The 23,439-nt window shown below is 36.5% G+C and overlaps 4 protein-coding genes across 9 annotated transcripts; 2 read left to right on the top strand and 2 right to left on the bottom strand.

Moving 5' to 3' along the window:
• Positions 1,213-3,483, bottom strand: LOC109706670 (zinc finger protein 6-like). Of its 6 annotated transcripts, none has more exons than XM_020227614.1 (3): positions 3,220-3,483; positions 2,772-2,876; positions 1,213-2,078 (listed from the first exon to the last, which is right to left on the bottom strand). In XM_020227614.1, exon 3 carries the CDS (start codon positions 2,069-2,071, stop codon positions 1,412-1,414), a length of 660 nt encoding a protein of 219 aa, XP_020083203.1. In that variant the 5' UTR covers positions 2,072-2,078; positions 2,772-2,876; positions 3,220-3,483; the 3' UTR covers positions 1,213-1,411. The 6 variants fall into 6 exon arrangements, with proteins under 6 accessions (XP_020083203.1, XP_020083206.1, XP_020083204.1 ...); XM_020227617.1 differs by having other exon boundaries at positions 2,772-2,869; positions 3,220-3,237; XM_020227615.1 differs by lacking the exon at positions 3,220-3,483 and adding an exon at positions 3,036-3,071.
• On the top strand, positions 14,909-16,918 carry LOC109706815 (U-box domain-containing protein 41-like). Its single transcript, XM_020227819.1, is given in 2 exon segments — positions 14,909-15,366; positions 15,369-16,918. Coding segments are annotated over 2 exon segments (1,500 nt in total). The 5' UTR covers positions 14,909-15,143; the 3' UTR covers positions 16,646-16,918.
• Positions 18,044-18,941, top strand: LOC109706813 (zinc finger AN1 domain-containing stress-associated protein 17). The gene is made up of 2 exons (XM_020227816.1): positions 18,044-18,278; positions 18,373-18,941. The coding sequence occupies exons 1-2, from the start codon at positions 18,174-18,176 to the stop codon at positions 18,775-18,777; spliced, it is 510 nt and encodes a 169-aa protein (XP_020083405.1). The 5' UTR covers positions 18,044-18,173; the 3' UTR covers positions 18,778-18,941.
• LOC109706814 (protein CUP-SHAPED COTYLEDON 1-like) lies at positions 22,491-23,267 on the bottom strand. Its single transcript, XM_020227818.1, has 2 exons — positions 23,087-23,267; positions 22,491-22,983 (listed from the first exon to the last, which is right to left on the bottom strand). The coding sequence occupies exons 1-2, from the start codon at positions 23,184-23,186 to the stop codon at positions 22,688-22,690; spliced, it is 396 nt and encodes a 131-aa protein (XP_020083407.1). The 5' UTR covers positions 23,187-23,267; the 3' UTR covers positions 22,491-22,687.

Genomic DNA, 23,439 nt, shown 5'->3' with positions numbered 1-23,439 from the left:
AGGAGTAAGCTAATAGGCCGGGGCCCATATCTCGTATGGAATGAAGGGCCAGGGCCTAAAAGCCTCATAGTCGGCGGATCATAATGGGCCGGATCCGGGCCTAATTAGAAAGGTGTTCATTTTAGGCCGAGCCTCATCGATGGATCCTAGTTGGTTCTCTCCAGAGTCCTAGCAGAGCGAACACCAACCCATCTCGCCCGACCCGGCCGGCAAACGGGCTCAAAACTAATAAATGAGAATGGGCTGAATTACACTTTCAGCCCTCAATCTAAGTTGGTCCTCGCCTCACACTTTTGTTCTCAATTTTTAATTTATTATAATTTTTAACTCAAATATATAATCATGTAGCCGACTAAATTATAGCAGAGAACATAACTGTAAGAATCTAAACAGTTCATCTTAGAAACGAGTATAACTTAAAATTCTGAACCTATTATTATTAAATATAAAAATGTTTAAACGCCGTTCTTTAACAGCTTAGGCTTTTAGAGTACAACGGTTGTTTCACATGGTATCAGAGCAGGAGGTCCTGAGTTTGAGTCACGCCGGCTCCTAATATATTAATTCTCCCATTTAATTCAAACCCATGTCATGGGCCGACTAAAAAGTCTTGAGCCCAGACGTGAGGGAGAGTGTTAAATATAAAAATGTTTAAACACCGTTCTTTAATTCTTTAACAGCTTACAGCTTAAGTTTTTAGAGTACTACGGTTATTTCACAATTATTACAGTGCAATTTAGCCAAAGCTTTATGTTCATTTTGGCTACACAATTATTACAGTGCAATTTAGCCAAAGCTTTATGTTCATTTTGGCTTAGTACACAATTATTACAGTGCAATTTAGCCAAAGCTTTATATTCATTTTGGCTTAGTACAAAATTGAAGTGGTGGGCACTAGAAAAGTACCTATGCTTTGTTTTCTTTTCCTTTTTAATTTTAATTTAATGCTCTGCAGTTACGCCGAACCCCTTCAAGTACGCAGACCGTTTTTTATATCCAAAAAATCGATGGCACAAATCCTTTTTATATTTGAAAGCACAATCTCTAATGCTCGAGGTGGGTTAGATATTATGCCAATTTTTTTTTTCAACCACCATATGGTATATATAATTGTTTGTTTAATACTAATAATAATAATGGGTAGTGCAAAGAGAACTGATATCAGTTATAATGTAATCTCTTTTCATTTCATAATCTACAAATTAATTACACTTTTCATCTAAAATTTTTCCCATTTCTTTTGAAATCTAAACTGCTAAAATCCAGCATATAACAATAATTCTATTACACAATAGCATGGTACAAGTCACGCATGCTCTCCATTACACAAATATTCTGCATGATCTTCAGAATTGCTAACAAGATACAACAATTCAAGGCAAATCCCTACCTAAGTTCCAATAAAAATTAACTACAAGCCTAAGTGAAGATCCAAAAGTTTGCAATTACGCTTCGGCGACGGCGACGACGGCTTGGCGACAGCCGGCTGCTTGCAGAAGCTGCTTTTAAAAGAAGCCGGTTTGGCAGCAAAGAAGCCACCCACATAATACATGTTCTGATCACAGGCTTTGAAGCTGCCCTGAGATTCTTCAAACAGAACAAACTCGGGGCCGGATCGCGACGGATCATACAACCAAGGGATGGAGATGTTGCACTCAGAACTGTGGCTTCTTATAAGAGGCTGGAGATAATAATTCATGCCAGCTTTTCGCGCCTGAACCTCCAGTCTCTTTTTCTTCATCCTCTCCTTCTTGTGAGCATTCTGATGGCCCCCCAGGGCTTGCGAATTCGCAAACTCCTTCAGACAGAACTGGCACCCATACTTCTTTTCTTCGGCGCGATCGGTTAACGACTTTTCCGTGCTCCGCTTATCGCTCTGGCTTCTCGGTGCAGCCGAGGGATCGAGCTCAAAGCCGAACAACCGGAGCTTCTTCTCCTCCATGTTGCGCGAGGATATGTGTGGTTTGAGGATTCCTCCAATGTGGGGGATAATGAGATGTTTCTCTCTCTCTCTCTCTCTCTTGAGTTGAGTCCAATAAGTTGAGGGATCCAATAGCCATTTATACTGCATTCAGATGCTGCAGCATATATGAGATTTAGTTAACAATCCTTAAACAGGAAAGATCAGGGTCAAATACAAGCATCATCAATAGAGCCAATGGGCCCCGCGGCTACTAAAATTATAATATGACAAGATTGTATGTTTCAATTACAAACGTATTAAAGTGGAGCCTATGGATGCTTAAAATGGCCAACAGCTACATAAGATTACTACTACTTTACATTGAAAGCGATTTCCGGCAACTTAAGGATGCACCTTACTTTCCAATAAACAAACAAGACAATTGAAATGCTTTAGATAAATTAGGATTGATAACAACACTGTGCAACTAGGATGGCATAATAAAGGATAGCTACAATATTAAAAGAAGAGAAAAGGGGAGATGCATCTCTTCAGGTCTCCAAATCTCCTGCTACATGAATCATAAAACTCAGGTTGGTTGTTTATTCTCTATCGACGTACAATTTTGTAGAACATGGTGATTTCGCGTCGGTACGTATCAGATTATGTAGTCCTGTGTTCAAAACCCGCAAGGCTCATCTTCCATTTACTTATTTATAAATGTCGAAACATTGACAAAGAGGTAGCAACAGAATAAAAAAGATATGATGTGTATAAAAATAGAAATTTTCAATACCATCTAACAGCTTAAGCACTCAAATATCTTAGATTCAGTACCAACATAGAGCAGCAGGGAAAAGTCACAAACATTTAAATTTTGAAGTAACATGGCACTGGTACATTTGATATTCCTTCACCCATTGTTCCTAACACATGCATCATCCCGAGTTCCTGACCCCAGTATAGCTGCAAACTATAGTTAATAATTGACGAATCAAAACAATAATTAATGAAGTGTACAGAAACACAACCTAACTAACCAAGACCAAAGAATAAAAGTAGTGACTGGTGATGTAATCAGGTAAAAATATATATATAGAAGATTTGAATCAGAGCATATCTTATAAAATACCAAAAGTATATATGGGGTGAAAGAAGAGTTTCAGTCATCAAACTCTATCATTAGAGTTAAACAAGCAAAGGAATTTATAACGCGCAGATGTATTACTGGGCCCAATTTTAGCTTTAGGAGAGAACTTTGCAAAAAAGAATTGGAGATTTTTTTTTGTCCCACTGTCTCATACCAGATCTCTCACCTTTTTCAATGTAGATTTTGTGGGCAAGGTGGATACACCATGCACCAATAGCTCTCAGTGCCATCAACTCTGGCCCAGCACATTTCTTACTTTAACCCATCCTGCTATCTTTCATGAACTCCACCAAACCATTTGCTCTTTTCCTTTTCCTCCTTTTTTTAATGAATACTCCTCACTTAGCAAGCAAGTAATCAAAATTAAAAGAGCGAGAAACCGTAATGGTGGGCACTTCGGAGATTCGATTGATTTTCCTCAACTCGAAGAGTGTCTGCAATCAACCCACCACTTCAAAATATTTAGTATACAGAATTAGACTAGTGCTGCTTTTTTTTTCTTTTTTTTTTCCGGCTAACACTGTACTTACAAATATCCCAGATATTTTCTGTAAGAAAAGTTCAAACTTTCAAATGTATACAAGTCAAGGAATCAGAATTTTGTTTATCTACGCAAAAGTACGTTGTATGGGAGCTAACTGTATATATTGTAGGTACTTTACTGGAGACTTTCCGATGATCTGCAAAGAGACATTGATTTCATTAAGGATTGATTCTCTGTCCCTGGTACCCTACCAAATGGGAAGCGCAATTCAAAGTATTTAAACATGAATGTGATTATTGTGTCTGGGTAAAGATATTGTCGCGTACAATCAGTAAACATCAATAACAAAACTAATTCTTATGACCTGTCCACACTCTGTCTAACCAAATCAGATTCTCTCTCGTTACAATCATCAGAAAAAATAAATAAATAAAAGAATATGATCAGTTCATTAGGATATGACAATGACATGATATTTTTTGGGGCGGTGGGGGGGGTTTGCAGAACCTCAATCTGTTGGCTTACCTAATCCTAACAGGAATATAAAGAATAAAGAAGATTGAGAATAACAGTTGGGCAAGTACTCTCCTGAACAGTAAATGAGAAAGTAAGAACAACTCCCTTTTCAAATAGGGTATATCCCTGTTTAATCAAAAAAAAAAAGAAAGTAAGAACAACATCTGTAATCATTTTAGTTGTGCGCATTTCATGGATGCATAATATGACATGGACTAATACACATATGAGAAGCATCTACTTGAAGATATAGCAAAAGGTAAAAATTATACATTTTGTATAATGGAATTGTTTTATACTCGACACTATGTTTTCACATAGTGAATTTTAATTGAATAAAAAAAAAAATTAATGAAGCAAGGAGGTTGGCAAGACTCGAGCTCAGAACCTCACTCTACTACAAAGTTATTATGGGGAACTTATTATTTTATTATGTGCTAACACTACCAAATGCCAAGTTGGAGGTTTCTGTTGCATTAGTTATTACTTAGTTAAATAAAAAAAGAAGAAAAGTTATAAGGAGAGGACTACATGCAAAATCAAAAGAATAAGGATCATGAAATGAACAAAAAGAGAGGGCTAAAAAAAAAAACAAGAGTTCAAATATTTTTAGTGGTCCTAGCCCAGTTTTTGGGTTTTCACAGAGGAGAGAGAGAGGGGAAAGAGATAGATTGATGTGGACCAGGCCTTGCTTTGAGACATGGGCCAAAATTGGGCCTAGTAAAGAATCTCTGTGCTATTTATGTGGGCCGAACCTGGACTCCCAAGCTTTGAGATGTGGGCCTAATTTGGGTTGGCTTTTACTTTTTGTGGTATTGATGTGGACCAGGCCTGGGATTTGAGCTATGGGCCTTTTCATTTGGAGGGCAAGTATGAGTAAATGATTTATTTTTTTTTGCAGAATAAGTATTAAAAAAAACACATTAATTTACTTACACTTAACAGTTCATTTTCCTTGGGTCATTTATTGCAGGGTGTATACAATCGATCCATACACTTAAAATTATTAGCATCTAAGAACATAGTACTTCATAATGTAGCACATTTTCCCTAATGTTATGCTATCGACTACTAAGGATAGAGGATGCAATCAATGCCTAGTATATATATGTTACTTGAGATTTGCACTTATAAGCTCCTTCCTTTGCAAATCTAATCATCTAATTCATCTTTCTATTGTTGTCATTCATTCATTTTACCGTTGATAGTATTGAAGATTTAACCAAATCAAAATTCTCGTATCAGTTACACAATTTTCTCTTTTAGTTTATTACTCATGTATAACGTGAAAGTTTGGTAAACTATCATATGATCTGCTTTAATAGGAAAGAGCCAAACCCTTCTCGAGAGTTGAATTTGTTGTATGATTTGTTACAATGATGGTGTCTTTGATCTGTTTCTTGGTTTGTTTTCGATGGTCATAGATCATAAGTTATACTTAAGGATACACTTAAACCAAATCAAGCAGTGGGGGCCTAGGGTTGTTTAAAGCCAAACTTGATATTAAAAAAGCTGAATTCAAGTAGAACTCCAGCAAAGTTGGCCCCACTATCTTTCTCACAAGAGCCATGTGGAGTGAAAAGCCCAAAATGTGGGGAAACATTGTTTTCAAACCTGATATGACCTTCCCATTGTTTATAACATCAGCAAAAGCAGTATGTTGAAAACTTGGTTACTTGCACAACAAAGATAATGTATGTTTTCACACTTCAAGATACCAAAAAAAGGTTTTGGGTTCAATTAACTAGTTTCACAAAAATTCCACCATCACAAGCACAAAAAGCATGCACCTCAAATATTCTAATTTGGTTTATTACATCCTACTACCAAAGATCATGGTTTTGCTCTTTTGGTGATCTGTGTAAGGCACTCATTATTTTTAAAATAAAACCAAAGAAGAAAAAAAAAATTCTTTTGTAGACAACAAAGCTTCTTTTTAGAAAAGTAGTAAAGTAAGAATCAAAAGCCCAATGCCAAAGTAACCAAAAAAAGAAAAAAAGAAAAAACCCAATCATAGAGAATTTCAGAGGGAGAAATTATTACAGTAAGCAATGCTGGAATTAGCTTTCTCAAAAAGTTACTTTTCCTGGATTGCTAGCTTGCTTTCCCAACCATTTTGGGGCCCAATAGCAGAGCTGGTGTTGATGGAGACCAAGGATGCTTTCACACTACTCACTTAAGTTCTTGATTTGAGAAAAGTAGATAACTTAGTTATTTGATATACAAGAATTTTAGCCATACAGTGTTTAAGCATAATTACTTTGACATTTTAGAAATAAACTTAGATGGAAATGTGAATCAATTAGGATTCGAACTTGGGATCTCGGATACCAACCATCAAGCCTTTTGCCACTTGCTCTATGAACGGTCGGTCTCAGAATATGAGATTAGTAAAGTCATTTACTGAAAATAGAGCTATAATAATCAAAAGATAGGAATATTTATTGCTTAGCAGCTTTTTTCTCACTTGGGGATTGTGGTGTTAGAGAAAGTTTGTTTTGATGGTAAAAGAATATGTTGGACGCAATTAAAGTGCCCATTCTTTAATAACGTTTATTATTTTTTTTATAATTTTTTTGTTCGCCGTGCAATGAAACAAAAGATTATACGATAAATAATAAAATAACCAGCTTTGTGCTCTTGTAAAATGATTATTTAGATGCGTCGAACCCCTAAATGAAATAACATGCTGGTAGTTCATATGCATCTTTCAAAATAATACAAGGACCATTTTCTTACTTGCTTTCAAATAATCGAACTGGTTGACCGGCACAAATTCAATTAAGACTCAAAGTCACGTTCCATGGTGTATTAAATAGAGTACTAATAATAAATGGCCAATGATAATTTTTTTTTTTTCTTGAGAAAAATACTCTATTCGTTGAGCAAATGAATAAGTACGTAGGTGGAACAACAAAGTGGTGAAAAATATAAAGCAAAAACTAAAACTCGACTGATCCTATTATCCCATAATTTTTTTTATCAAAAAAAGGTTTGAGCGAAAAGTGTGCGAATTATGTGGGATTAGTCCTCCATTCTTTTGGTGCAATTAATTAGTCCTCGATTCTCCCCATATGCCTTATGTCGATGTAGGCCAATGATAATGCTATGTATTTTATATTTAGGGACACATTTGACTCAATTGCTGAAATTTGTCGGAAGTGCTTTGTAGAAGCACCAAATTCTATTTACATCTTCGCATTGTGGCAAGATGCAAAATAAATTTTAAATTAGAGCTTCGTACTGTTACGTGAAAACTGATAAACTTATTATTACTTTTGGAATTAGATAAGTTCGTTTTAAGGATAGGATACGCCAAATAAGAACTAATACGATTTGGTGAGCTCCTAATAAACGGAAGAATATGTGTTCCTTCACTTTCGTTTCTTATTCTGTTTAATCCAATTTATATAATACAGGTATATACCACCGAGTCCTAAATCATCTTTTTCTGCTTCATGATGTGCGCAAATATATCTTGAATAATAATAATGTTGGTTTCAGATCCCTGCAGGGTTGCATGGGTGTCATGATGGTCACCACCAATTGCATTACCTCATCAAACTGCCACAGAGAATAAAGATCTCTCTCAATACGACCGAGTCCTTAATAACACACATAATACATGAGCTGGGGGAAAGCAAGGGAGTATCTACATTTTGGATTGGTCAAACATACTGTGTTGAGCGTTAGACAAAAATTAAAATAAAAAAAAATAATAAATAAATAATAAATAAATAAAGATGGGGACAAGTGGTCCTAGGGGTTCCCTTTCGTCAACTCGAAGGCTCTCTCCTCTCCGGCTCCTTCAACTAAAGAGACAAAGACCATCTCTCTCTCTCTCTCTCTCTCTCTCTCTCTCTCTCTCTCTCTCAAACGAAGACCTAAACTGGAACATTCTAATAGTTCCAAATCAAATAATATAAGGAAATATTAGAGACTTTTGTGCAACAGTCATATTAAAATTAATAACCGAACTTTAAAATTTTAACCCAGTAGTTTCGACTTAGCGAGTAATTGATATTAGTGAACTGAATCGTTAAATTTGATAATGAAGCTCACATCGCTTGATTTGATTAGAGAACAATATAACTAAATAACCACCACCACTATTTAGAATAGTGCTAGCTATTGGCCTCTTCAGCTCTCTGAGACTTCGTTTGGTTCAGAAATTAGTAGGAACTAGTTATTCCACGGATAGATACAAATATGAGTTTTTGTAAGAATAAGATTATTTTTTTTGTTTGGATGAAAATATGAGTATAAGCTGGAACTAGAAAAATTGTGTTTGGATAGTTATTGAAAATAAGACAAATAGTTGATGGTTATAAATAAAAAATAATGATATTATTCATATAATTGAATTTAATTTTTAAAATTTTAAACATATAATTTCAATTTTAAAATTTTAACTTTTAAATTTTAAAATTTGAAATTAAAATTTAAAATTTAAATATTTAAATATATAAATTTTAAATTTAAGACCAAATTTAAATTTGAAATATATAAAATATCAAATTTAAAATTTAAAAATTTATAATATCAAATTTAAATTTTAAACTTTAAAATTTAGAATTTAAAATTTTAATTTTAAAATTACAAATTTTAAATTCTAAAAATTTAAATTCTATTTTAAAACAAAACTCTCTCTCTCTCTCTGTTCCCATTTCCATCCGGGGTGAGAATTATAGTTCTCATCTTAACTAAATCTTATTTGGATACAAGATGGGATATAAGATTCTTATACCCCATTTTGTACCCAATTCAAACACTACCTAAGTATTTTAGTACTTTGAATTTGAATTTAAACTTTTTATTCCCATCAAATTGTTAGAATTAAATAGTGCCTATTGGTCTCTTNAAATTAAAATTTAAAATTTAAATATTCAAATATATAAATTTTAAATTTTAAATTTAAGACCAAATTTAAATTTGAAATATATAAAATATCAAATTTAAAATTTAAAAATTTATAATATCAAATTTAAATTTTAAACATTAAAATTTAGAATTTAAAATTTTAAAAATTTAAATTCTATTTTAAAACAAAACTCTATCTCTCTCTCTGTACCCATTTCCACCCGGGGTGGGAATTATAGTTCTCATCTTAACTAAATCTTATTTGGGTACAAGATGGGATATAAGATCCTTATACCCCATTTTGTACTCAATCCAAACACTACCTAAGTATTTTAGTACTTTGAATTTGAATTTAAAATTTTTATTCCCATCAAATTGTCAGAATTAAATAGTGCCTATCCGTCTCTTCAACTCTTTTAAGTATTTTAGTTCTTAGAAATTGAATTTAAGCATTTTAGTTCCCGCAAATTGTTAAAATTGGTAAATCAGATCATTTACATTTGATATAAGAACAATTGCCGATCGAAACATGAGGCCAAAACGCTAATTTGAATCACCTGCAAAGTCTGAGATGTTGGATTTCCTTTTTACAAGGCTTTTAAGATCCAACCCTAATTTGTTCTTTCTAAATTTAATAGGAAGAGGGAGTAAATTTGCCGCGCATAAGAGGAAGGAAGCAAAATAAAGATTCAAACTTTATTGAACAAGGAAAAAAAAAGAAGAAAGAAACTTAATTGATCAAGTAGAAATAATACCTGTAGGTTTGCATCATCTGATGGCAATTAATGCTAGTTGGGCCTCTGAGCTTAATTCGAATTGACTATCGTCAACTCGAATTGATTTTGTTTCTTCAAGTAAGCGCACCAGCGGATCGATAATGACTATTATCTCTTACCTACAAATGATCATATATATTCCACTCACGAAATATCTTAACATCAACGTACTATTTAATCTTTTAATGAATTCACATAATGGTGTGAAAGCCGAAATTTGTACTTGTTTTCATTACGCTGGCACTGGAGTACTCTTATTTTTTTAAATACAAAAGCTTTTTTAGTACCAAACAAGAATTTTAGTATTGAGTCGTTGGTAAATAAAAAATCAAGCGCAATCAAAGATTTTAATGGTAATGTTGTTGTTCTAACTCTGCATAACATTCTTTGACATCTAGATTTAAATAAATATGTGAAATATGATCTTAACTGTAAATTTCAAAGTCATGAATAAATGCTACCTAGATTCTCAATATGAAATTATCATGTAATGAGCATTCATTAGGCACCTGAGAGTTGTTAAAGATATGCCTTCTTTTTTATTGGTTTGATCCATGCACCGGGTCTACGGAATATATTAATTCTTAAAGTTGAATTAGACTTTGATTTGGCTCTGTAGTAATCTGGATGGACTAGGAATTGAATTAGGATTTTCAATTCCTAATTTGACTTGTTGACCGGCCAATCCACGCATATATATATGCGTGCTCCCTCCGAACCGTACGGCAAGTCATGGGAAAAATTAATTAGCTTTGTTGGCTAATTAATTCATGGTTCCGGGAGCCGTACGACGGTAGCAAGAGAAGGAGATGCGCAGTAGCACGCATGTGACGGATTGACGTTGGCGGCGAAGCGACGGTTTCTCGACCAATTGCCTGAGCGGTTCGGATTCTTCGAAGCAACGACATAAAGGAATTTGGTTAGAGTTTCTATACTTCTCTAATTTGGTCTTCTCGGTTTTACGAAAAGCTTTTTCTGGTATTTTTTTGGAATTTTCGTTGGAACAAGAAAGGTGGAATTCACCATAAGGTTCTTGATTTTTTTATCCGGAGAAGACATACGGTGTAAGCTTGTACTTTTATTTCTTCATATAGTGGAATACATCTTTCTCGCTCTCCCCGTGGACGTAGGCGATTGCCGAACCACGTAAATCTTGGTTTCTTCTTTCTGCATTTATTTCTTTTACCGTTCGGTCGATTTTCTCTATTTTTCGTGCATCTTTGTTGGTAGCACATGACGGACGATCCATCCGGTTCCCAACAAGAGTTTCAATGCAAACATGATCTACTGCTCTAAAATCTCATAATATAGTCTCCGTTTACTTTGTCAAAAACCACACCACCACCATAATTTAATTGTCCAAAGTGAGCTGTCTCTAGCAGTGTACAAGCGATTGATGTGAATTTCCTACAAAGAACAAAATGAATGGTTTTGACAGGTCAAAGTCAACATTACTTAAAAACCTGTAGGCTTGTTTCTAATACTGTAACTCCGTATAATAGAAAAATATGAACAGCTAATCCAATCACGAATATTAAATACTAATTGTTTTTTTTTTAGGAATAGACAGCGCACTACCTGCTTCATTTATTGAAAGAGATTAAATACTAATTATTAGTACCATTATTTGACCTTTATTTTTTCCTACTGTTGTGCGACATATAGTTAATTGCTTATTCTATTTTGACACAATAAAATTCTACCATGATAAGAATTAAGAAGGGTAATTATAAGGTATATTTGATTTAAGATGAGTTTTTACATAAGCAGACTTTTTTGTTACCCGTTATTTATAGTAGAAAATTAAGGTTCACTACAATGGTTAAAAAATTTAATTCACCAGGTCAACACGCTACCTACCCATCATTTATTCCAAATAAATAGTCACAATACTGTGCAAAGTTTGAATAATTTTAATGATTTTATAATTTAAATATTCCCAGCTAAACAACGACTTTTATGATTTGTTACTTTGTAACAAGCTTGCAGTTTGTAGGGCCACACTTCGTGGTTAAGCTGTTACTTTCTTTTCGTTTCTTTTCTTTTTTTTAAATAAAATAAAATGGCTACTCTTCGGGGTTAAGGTTCCGCTTCTCTTCTCCACTCTTCTCTCTCTGTGGTCTACACAATTGAAGGGATATATACTGGTACTAGAAAGTGGTCTAATAGACCGGACCAATAAAAAAGCAACACGAGTCGTACGGAGGTTTGTTTCCATGATCCACGTGGTAGTCTACGCCTATCATTTAGTTCCTCCCTCTGAACCCCGCCGCTGCTTACTTTCGCATCCCAATTCTTATCCCCTTTATTAAAATTTTGCGTGCAACTGGTGTATGAAACACTTTATGCACTTAACAATTAGGAAAAACTTCAAATAACCCCTTGTGGTTTCATTTTTTCTCACTTTAATACTTTATAATTTAAAGTGTATCAAGTTAGTACTATGTGATTTTGAACTTTTTCACTTTAGTACCCTATGGTTTAAAGTGTATCAAGTTAGTACCATATGGTTTTGTACTTTATCACTTTAGTACCCTGTAGTTTAAAAACTACAGGATACTAACTTGATACAAAAATAAAATTACAGGTTACTAACTTGATACAAAAATAAAAGCACAGAGTACTAACTTGATACACTTTAAATCATAGGGTACTAAAGTGATAAAGTGAGAAATCACATGGCACTAATTTGATACACTTTAAACTATATGGTACTAAAATAAAAACGTGCGAAACTACATGAGGGATATTTGAAGTTTTCCCTAATAATTAGTATTGTGAATTTTAAAAAATTAAGTAATTTTAAAAAATAATTGTATAGAGTAGAACATCACTTGATTATAAGATTACTATTTCTAGATGTTTTTAACGGAACGGCATGCATCAAGTAAACTAACTTCTTATTTTATTATTATTTTTTAAAAACAGTAAGTTATCTATTTGTTTATTTTGTTAAGAAATAAATTTAACTAGAAATATAAAATAACTAAGCTTCAAATGTGAATCTCCAATAACTATTTTTAGTTATAAAAAAATATTTTAAAAAATATGATGCAAGATGAACCAGGTGCAACCAACGAGTTTTACTGTTTTCATCCCGTTCCTCCTTTTGATTTATCTTCTTCTTTTTTGTCTAATCTCTTCCTTCAGAAGTCAGATCCTACGGAGACAAAGAATAATAAATATTGATGATTATAAAACTACAAAAGAAAATGCTTCTAATCCAACTCTATTCTCACTACTACTAAAAAAGAAAGAAAGAAAGAAAGAGAGAGAGAGAGAGAGAGAAAGCAGAGAGAGGGGGAAAAAAAAAAGAAAAAAGAAAAAAAGAGGAAAAAGTAAGGAGGGGAAAGGGGGTGGTGGTGGTGAAAGAAAAGGCAAAGCAATGGGGAGCGGGAAGGCGCGCTGGAANCTGCTTACTTTCGCCCCCCAATTCTTATCCCCTTTATTAAAATTTTGCGTGCACCTAGTGTATGAAATTAATAATTACTATTGTGAATTTTTAAAAAATTAAGTAATCTAAAAAAAATAACTGTATAGAGTAGAACATCACTTGATTATAAGATTACTATTTATAGATGTTTTTAACGGAATGGCATGCATCAAGTAAACTAGCTTCAAGTTTTGTTATTATTTTTTAAAGATAGTAAGTTATCTACTTCTTTATTTTGTTAAGAAATAAATTCGGCTAGAAATATAAAATAACTAGTTTCGAATTTGAATCGCAAATAACTATTTTTACTATAAAAAAATATTTTTAAAAAATATGATGCAAGATGAACCAGGTGCAACCAACGAGTTTTAGGGCCTGTTTGGATACACAGTAAAATATCTCTACGGAATTTATAAACTGTGGTTTCGGTCTAGATAAAATAGAGAATCCTGCAACTCTAAAAAATTCCACGGATTCAATTTTTAAACTGTTTGGATACGCATTGTACAATTTCACAGGATTTTTCTAAATTTTAAGATTGAAAGGTAAAATTTAAAATTTCAAAAAAAATTTAAAATTTAAAATTTGATATGTGAAATATGAAATTTTGAATTTTGAATTTTAAATTTTAAATTTTCAAATTTGAAAATTTAAAAATTTAAAATTTAAAATTTAAAAATCTAAATTAAATTTTTAAATTTTAAATTTAAAATTTTAAAATAAAAAATTTAAAATTTAAATTTTGAAATTTGAAATTTAGAATTTTAAATTTAAAAAATAAATTTAAAATTTAAAGTTAAAAAAATAAATTTAAAATTTAAAGCTTAAAAAATAAATTTAAAATTTAAAGTTTAAAATTTGAAATTTGAACTATGAGACTTGAGATTTGAAATTTCAAATTTAAAATTTGAAATTTGAAATTTAAATTTAAAATTTAAAATTTAAAATTTAAATTTATATTTGAAATTTTATTTAAAATAAAAAATTTAAAATTTAAAATTTAAAATTTGAAATTTGAAATTTGAAATTTAAAATTTAAAATTTAAAATTTATATTTGAAATTTTATTTAAAATTTAAAATTTGAAATTTAAAATTTAAAATTTAAAATTTTGAATTTTAAATTTTAAATTTTAAATTTAAAAAAAATAAATTTAAAATTTAAAGTTTAAAATTTGAAATTTGAAATTTAAATTTGAAATTTGAAATTTAAAATTTGAAATTTAAAATTGAAATTTGAAATTTAAATTTGAAATTTAAAATTTGAAATTTGAAATTTAAAATTTAAAATTTGAAATTTGAAATTTAAATTTGAAATTTAAATTTGAAATTTGAAATTTAAAGTTTGAAATTTAAAATTTAAAATTTAAAATTTAAAATTTTAATTTAAAATTTTAATTTAAAATTTCAAATGTGATATTTCAAATTTCAAATTTTTAATTTTAAATTTTAAGTCTATGTTGAAATTTAAAATTTATGTTGAAATTTAAAAGTTAGAAGTTGATGCATTTTTTTGAATAAGGGAGTTCAAGAATGGTGGAATTTTTTTCCTTTGGTTAGAGTGGATTATACTTTTACTCTATTTTTTGGAGTATAGTTTAACTATACTCCAAAAATTACGTTCCTTTTTTTCCTCCCAAATACTTCATAGAATACTTTTCCTACCGCCGTAGCATAGTTTAACTATGCTACGTTTTCAGGAGTATCCAAACGGGCCTTACTGTTTTCATCCCGTTCCTCCTTTTGATTTATCTTCTTATTTTTTGTCTAATGTCTTCCTTCAGAAGTCAGATCCTACGGAGACAAAGAATAATAATATTGATGATTATAAAACTACAAAAGAAAATGCTTCTAATCCAACTCTACTCTCACTGCAACTAAAAAAGAAAGAAAGAAAGAAAGCAAGAGAGAGAGAGAGAGAGAGAAAGCAGAGAGAGGGGGAAAAAAAAAAAGAAAAAAGAAAAAAAGAGGAAAAAGTAAGGAGGGGAAAGGTTGTGGTGGTGGTGAAAGAAAAGGCATAGCAATGGGGAGCGGGAAGGCGCGCTGGAAGCTCTCGTTCCACCGGTCGCCTTCGTCCTCGCCGTCCTCCTCCTTCTCCGCCGAGGCTCCGCCGGAGTTCTTGTGCCCCATCTGCCGCTCTCTCATGGCCGACCCCGTCATCGTCCCCTCCGGCGACACCTTCGAGCGCCGCTGCATCGAGGCGTGCTCCGCCCTCGACTTCACCCCTCCCACCCTCTCCTCCTGCTCCTCCCCCCCGACACCCCTCCTCCGATCTCCGTGCGCACCAGGAGGGTGAACCCTAATCCCCGCTTCTCCCCGCCTTCTTCCTCCGCCTCGTCGTCCTCCTACCCTTCCTCTTCCTCCTTCCCCTCCTCGGAAATGGCGGCCGGAGCCGCCGAGGAAACCCTAACTCAGGAGACCCCGACCAAGGCCCGAGAAGCGCCGGAGGCCTCTCCGACCGCTTCGTGCGATCGCTTGGAGGAGGAGATCCTGACGCAGTTGAAGGATTCGGAGCCCTCGGAGCAGGAGGCGGCGATGGCGTCGCTGCGGCAGGCGACGAGGGAGAGCCGGGAGCGGCGGCTCGCGCTGTGCACGCCGCGCCTCCTCGCGGCGCTGCGCCCGATGCTCCTCTCGCGCTACGCCGGGGTCCAGGTCAACGCGGCGGCGGCGCTGGTCAACCTCTCGCTGGAGGCGCCCAACAAGGTCCGCATCGTGCGCTCCGGCGCCGTGCCCCCGCTCGTCGACGTGCTCAAGGGCGGGCACCCGGAGGCGCGCGACCACGCCGCGGGCGCCCTGTTCAGCCTCGCTCTCGAGGAAGAGAACCGCGCCGCGATCGGGGTCTTAGGGGCGATCGAGCCCCTGATCCAGCTCTTCACCCGCGCCTCCTCCTCCTCCTCCTCCTCCTCCGATGCCCACCGCGCGCGCCGCGACGCGGGGACTGCGCTCTACCACCTCTCCGTGGCGAGCACCAATCAATCCAAGATGGCGCGGACCCCGGGCGCGGTCAAGGCGCTCCTCGCGCTGGCCACGGCGCCGAATTCCGACTCGGCGGCGCTGCGGAGGCTGGCGCTGATGGTGGCGGGCAATCTGGCCGGCTGCGCGGACGGGAGGGCGGCGCTGATGGACGCGGGCGCGGTGGCGGCGCTGGTGGGGCTGATGAGGGACGCCGCGGGTACTCCTGAGGAGGAGTACTGCGTCGCCGCGCTCTACGGGATGAGCAAGGGCAGCTTGCGCTTCCGCGGGGCCGCGAGGGCCGCCGGCGCCGAGGCGGTGCTGATGAGGGTGGCGGAGGACAGCAGCGGCGGGCGCGCCGGGGTGAGAAGGCAGATGGCGCGGCGGACGCTGCGGGCGATGCGCGGCGAGGACGACGACGCCGCCGCTGCTGCCGCGGCAGCGTTCGGGACGGAATTCGACGACGACGGCAGCATCGTGTCGGAGGGGCTGGTTTCGTTCCGGCGGCGGCATCAACGGGATTTCGGAACCGGCGGCGGCGGCGGCGGCGGCTCTAACACTACCGAATTCTGATGAATGCAAGTTTGTTTCTTTTTTTTCATCGATAGTTTATTGTTTGGTTTTTCTCTTTTTATTAGGATCGAATATGAAGTTTGTGTCTAGAAGTGAAATCCTTTCTTGTTTATATATATTCCTGTTATTTTTGAAAGTGAAGATTAAGAATTTCTGTGAACTTGGTGAGCTGAAGAAGAGCATGGGGTTGTCGATTAATTCCAAGCTGTTAAATAACTGTGTATAGTGTTTTGTTCTTGAATATCTTCTAATTCATAATATTACTTTTGAATGCGAGTGTATATGTGATGAGGTAAAAGCTAGGATTTAAACACCATTTATGAAATTATTGAGTGATTGATGATCTTATTGTCTCTTGCTATTACCTACTACTATTTTTATGTTTGGTAAACGAGCTCATTTTTTTCGATTGGAGCTTCGGTTTCTTAAAAAAAGTCAAAAAGATGGGAGCGGATTATTTTAATGTAGAGTTTTAGATTTGAGAATCAAAGTGTTGATTTTTAATATTTTCCTTGGATGTCTGTTTGACATTACGGTGCGATCAGTGCCATCGATTCTCTAGGGAAAGAACATTGTTTAAAAGTTAAATTCGGCTCCAAAGGCTCCTGCATTGGCCACGGCGCCAAATGTTTAAGATGCTCTGAGAATCATGACTTAGGCTTCGTTTGGAATTACGAAAAGATTAAAAGTTTAGAATTGCGGAAAAATTAAAAAACGAATTGCGGGGAGATTAAAAATATCTTATTTGTTTCCGTACGTAATATTGCTTTCCGCATATCGCGATGAGTCGGTTACGATATATTTTTCGCGGTCCCATCGAAAAACGCAGAAACATCTCCCTATATGCTTTTTCTTCAACTCTATTTTATTTAATAGTGTTAGATAGATCTCAATACCAAACTAAGCCTTAATATATTATCTCTGTTTAAGTTGGTTGCCGCATTGTAAAGAATATAGAATACTTTGTAGACTTATTATTTTTTTTAAAAAAAAACCATTGATTTGAAATGTAATCTAAAACCATCAAATTACCGGACTTCGAATGAATTACTTGACCGATACAGTTTCAATTTTATATGTAACTTGGACAGAAGTATGATTTCTATACATAATATATGTTACGTACGAAAATAAATAAGATATTTTTATAGCAATTTCTTCACAATTTTTGAGATCGTTTTATGCATACCTCTTATATAATATGGGTATGGAAAGGGCGGTGGTGTCTAATCCTAGTCCGGGTCCGAGTGTGACTAGGGCCGATAAAATTAGGCCCATCCACGCCCACCTTGTCGTCATACCTCACGAAGGCCCAGAAAACACTAGACTTCTCCAGAGCGATCCAAACGCAATCCACGTCGGACACGGCGACCCTTCTTGGAACCCAAGCCAGGGACCATTTCCTTGTATAGAAAGAAAACGAAGCCTATAAATGTCACACAGCAAAAAAAGGGTGTCTCTCCAATTACGCATTTAACTCAATCAATCGCGAGAGAGAAGGATACAATCAGATATAAGATATAAGAAGATGGGGAGAGGAACCGAAGCTTTTCCTGATATGGGGGCGCACTGCGAGCACGAAGATTGCAATCAACTCGATTTCTTGCCCTTCACCTGCGACGGGTGTCAAAAGGTACTATTTATTTATTTATTTATAAATAAATAAATGAACAAACCTCTTTATCTTTTTCTTATTGTTATTATTATTATTAATTGTTGTGTTGTAGGCATTTTGTTTGGAGCATCGAACCTACAAATCGCACGGTTGCCCCGGATCGGAGCACAGGAGCCGCACGGTGGTCGTGTGCGAGATTTGCTCCGCGTCCGTGGAGAGGGAGGGGGGCGGAGAGGATGACGTGGCCGCTTTGGAGCGGCACGTGCGATCCGGCGCGTGCGACCCGGCGAGGAAGCGGAAGCCGCGGTGCCCCGTGCCGCGGTGCAGGGAGGCGCTCACCTTCTCCAACACCGCCACGTGCAGGGCCTGCCACGTCAGCGTCTGCCTGAGGCACCGCTTCCCCTCCGACCACGCGTGCGCGCCCCGGGTCCCGGTAACTTTGCCTGCGAGGAACGGGATCCAGTGCGGGGATCGGAAGGCCCGCGTGCGATCTCCGCCGTCCGTCAAAGCATACTGATTAGATTTATATATATATATATATATTTTAAAAATACTTTTATGTGGGGATTTTTTTTTTTTTTTGGAAGGTTGTGTGGTGTGAGTTGATCTGTATAAAGGATTGTAGGGATGGAACGAATTTATTCTTGTTATACACTGCTGATGATGATGATGGTTACTAATTGGGGTCGTGTATATAATATATATAACTATTTATATTGACTCGCTTTAATAGGCTATTTGCCACCTATATATTTTTATTATCCATTAATTAATTTGGTACTAGTTAGCTAAAAATAGAGTCTCTATTTATTTATTTATTTTTTTTTTAAGAGATAGCTAGCACGTTATCCGCTTCAGTTATTTCATTTATAAATAAATTTAGCTGGAAATGTGAATCAATTAGGATTCGAACTTGGGATCTCGGGTACCAACCACCAAGTCGTTTGCCACTTGCTCTAAGGACGGTCGGTAAATACAGTTTATATCGATTAAACATCTTTCACATTTACACTTTAGTTCAGTTTCTACAAAAGTTTAATAAATTGAATAAACCGGCTAAACTAACTAGTTATAATATATCATGTTATGGATGTTTTAAATTTTATATATATTTATTTCAAAATACAGTAAAAATTTTAAAAAGATTTTCAAAGAAATATAGTTTAAAAGAATATATTTAGACAGTTATAGTACCACCTTAACCATTATAATTAAAATCGTTTACATAATATATAATCAAAGTAATTATTGAGTTAAAAATCAGTTAATAATATTTATATTAATATATTTATTTATTAAATTTGAGCATTCATTTAATTTATTATTTGAAATTAATTAAAATAAAGTATAAAAAAAAGAGCATAATAGAAAAAAAAGAAAAAAAAGGGCAAATAATTGTTGTTCTAGCTTGTTCTCCATGTTTGGAAGAACAAACTTGACGGGTTGTTCTCGGAATAACCCGTTAAGCCCGGAATAATTTTGCTGTCCCATTTTGCATTGTGTTTGGGAAATGAAGAGGGATATCTCGTTTTGTTCTGGAATATTCCTCTAACCAAACGCAGTCTTTAGGTTGAAGTTATTGAACCAAAACATTTTTATTATTTTTTTTTTTTACGAATTTCATGTTATAATATATATCCATTAGTTTAAAGCATAATTTACTTTTGACTTTTAACTAGCTATAAATTCCAACGTACCTATAACTTTTTGAGAAAACGTACCTATAACTATTTATCCCAATTCGAGTAGGACTGCCGAAACCATTTTCACTCCAGGAAAAGGAATTCGAAGCGTACATATGATACTATCTGATAGATACTATATATATACATAATCCTAATTCGAGAGTAACTTCACCACTCTCTTCGTTGATATATTACATCGAACCTCTTGTTTCTTGATTCGCAGCTCTTCTTCTTCTTGCACTGCACTGAGACAGAGAGAGAGAGAGAAAGAGATGGCATGGAAGGCGGCCTCCGAAATCAGCCCCATTCGCACTATACCAGCATGGGTCAGCGAATTGGTTCGTCGGCAGGTGCGCGAGACCGAAAACAGAGACATCCACTTCGTGATGGAGAGAACTGTCCAGCACTCCGATCGCAACCGTCACAAGAGCCGCTTCATCCTCCCCGCCGACTTCAAGTCGAATGCCGTCCGCCTCCTCTCTCCGGCCGAGAGGGTTAAATTTTTCAAGAAGCGGGCGAAGAAGCGGCTGTGGATGAAGGGGACGGAGAAGAAACCAAAGTACGCCAAGGTGAAGGTGAAGGTGTTCGTGCGGAGCGGGTGGATGCTCCAGATGGACCTCGCCCGCAATTGCCAGGACGACACGGTGATGATCAAAGGGCCGGAGTGGAAGTACGTGCTCGCCTGCTGCGATTTCCGCGAGAACGATGCAGTGGAGATGTGGGCGTTCCGGTGCCGACTGCCGCCCCCGCCACCTCCTCTTCCTGCTGCCGGCGCCTCCTCTTCGGATTCGTCGTCCGATCCTCCTCCTCCTCCTGAGTCGCTGTGCTTTATACTCGGCAAAAAGGAAAATAGTAATTGAATCAAGTCCTTTGATATTGGTCTTAGTTTGTACATTTGTGCGTCAGTACGTGGACGTGCATGCATGTGGAGTCGCGGGGTTGCGGATGCACGTGCGCATGTGCCCACAGGATGTATGGTCCTCCTAATTTGTGTTCTTGAAGTTTTTTTTTATGGGAGGAGATTACCTAGTTTGATTTATATGTAAGGAGATTGTTAATTGACCTGTTTAAAATTAAATTAGTTTTATTCAAGCTCTACATACTGTTACACATCGATGATGATGGCGATGATGGTGCACTTGGTGTGATGTATGTTTTCCTTCAAAATATGTTTCTCGGAAAAAGATTAAGAGAACTATTTTTTTTTCTTGGAAAAAGATTAAGAGATTGGCAACCTATCTGGCCCAGCTTTTGTGGTTGGTCTCCCTAGGGCTATGGAAGTTTAAGATGCGTTATAAGTTCATGCGAGAAGCTAGCCACACCTCGGTATTCTATCTCATCTTATGTATACTTCCGATGAGATTATTTGTTTCAGATATAGATGTGAAGTGTTTAGGATGTACTAAAAAAAAGTTAAACTGACCAAGCTCGAAAGAAAGAATATTAAAAGGAAAAAACAAATAATATGATGCAAAATGTTGGTTGCATATGAAATCTGCTCAAGTATAAAGGAACTACAAATTAGTCAGTTTTCTATTTTTTGTCAGAGATAGCGAGTGTAATTTTCAAAAAAGAGTAGTAAGTAGTAATTGAAGTTAGCATATACCTATGCAGGCTAGAGAGCGAATTGAGTTGATCACTGCATATGTTTCAGAAGAGTTGCATTATTTTCCTAATCTTTCTTGCTCTGGATTGATCGCCTCTTAGCTTGTCCTCTTCACGTTTCTTGTCTTTGCTGCTTCGGTTGTTCTCCTCCGTGGTATTGATGGTTTCCCTTGTCTTTTTGAAATATTTTGGTCTGTCTCAGTTTGCTTTGCTTACTCATCTTAGTATCATCACTAGCTTCTCCTGTCATTTTGACATATTTGTTGAACTTGTAGTTCCCCTGTTTCTCCAATGATTTGTATATTTTGCACGAGGATTAAAAGGAAAACAGAGCCTTTAGTTGCCAAAATGTATCTTCATGGAAGAGCGTAAGAGCTAATGAAACTCTCGGCAAATTAAATGACTCAAAAAACAGGATATGTGGCCATTAATATCAAACATTAGGCAGCTAATTGAATAGAATAGTGTATGATTTCACCATAAGCTGTAATTTGCATTTGACATGAACAATTTCCCACCACGAAGAGCATATTTCAGAACATTCAAAACATTTCAGGAGATAAGGGTCAATGTGGTTTGATCGGAGCTTCGAAGAGCTGAAGCTCTTTTACTAAACCATCGCAACAATTTGTTGGCCTAGTTTCTAACCAGAAGCTCTGAGTCAAAGCTTTTGTATTTTGGGCTCAGAAGTGACCCTTTCAATTTGCCACCTCAGCAAAATTTCTTGGACATTTGTTTTCTAATCGCATATCTTCTTTCTAGTTAACTATACATCAGTTTTTTATCTTTCTTTTCAAAATATTACATGTCATTCGAGCTTTTGAAAGTTCTGCTTGAGTCGAAGTGATGACAATGACTTTGGGTACAGAAAATTTTACTTCTTGAACATAAAAGCCATTCTAGAAGCTCAACAAAAGAAAACCCCGAAACAGATTCTCAACAATAGAAACATATATATTACCTCGTTGCTAAAATGCTGGAGAAACTCAAACAGTTCAATGCAACTTACAAATTTGGCATGAATTATATTTTTTTATAATGTTCCCCAAATTTCTCAAAAATTGAATTAATCATCAAAGAATCATGCAGTACTTAAACAGAGCGAAACCAAATTCAGTTACTCTACTGAACCTTGAATCAAACAGTTAGAATGCATATCACCTCGGGATTGTTTGGATTCGTGAACTTGCCAATCTCATTGTCGAGCCTATACTCCATCATTCTCCACTCCATAAGCTCGCTGTTGTGCGCAGTCCCCTCGTAGAATGCGAACGATCGCCTGAACGCGACGATGTCCCCCACCTTCTCGTCCTCGTACTCCACATCGTAATTGATCAAACCCCAGTAACCGTACGGCGTGCTCCGATCCTCGTCCCCCAGTGTCCTAAACACAAAGAAGTACGCCCACTTCTCGTCCATACTCACACTATCAACTGCAAAGCACAACACAAGATTATGCGCAAACACATAATTGCAAACAAAATTGAAGCAAATAGAGTCGAAATTGTACGATCCAACACTAAATGAATCGATTACTTGGGAGGTGATCGGGGTGGGGGTGTAGATATCTACGCGCTCTTTGATGGCGTAGCAGGGTAAGGGTTGACCGAGTACTTTGTTGAGGAGGTACCAGCATATCAACAATGGGCCATTAGGTTTGAAGACGAAACCCGGAGGGACAGGGTCGAGAAAGGGCTCCATCGCCATGGATGATGATTCCAAGGACCTCGGAGAGGTGGAGTGACCACGACACCGTCTCTTTCGGGGCGCCCTCGTTTTGTTGTTAGAGCGGTTATGTACTTATTTATACCCGAATGTACGTGATAATTTTATCCCCTTTATTCTCTACCTTTTATTTTCTCCATCTTACTCGAGAAAATGATAGAGAA

Source organism: Ananas comosus, linkage group 2, assembly GCF_001540865.1.
Source record: "Ananas comosus cultivar F153 linkage group 2, ASM154086v1, whole genome shotgun sequence".
NCBI lineage: Eukaryota > Viridiplantae > Streptophyta > Magnoliopsida > Poales > Bromeliaceae > Ananas > Ananas comosus.
The sequence above is the reverse complement of the archived record's forward strand: the minus strand, read 5'-3'. Positions and strand labels throughout refer to the sequence as shown.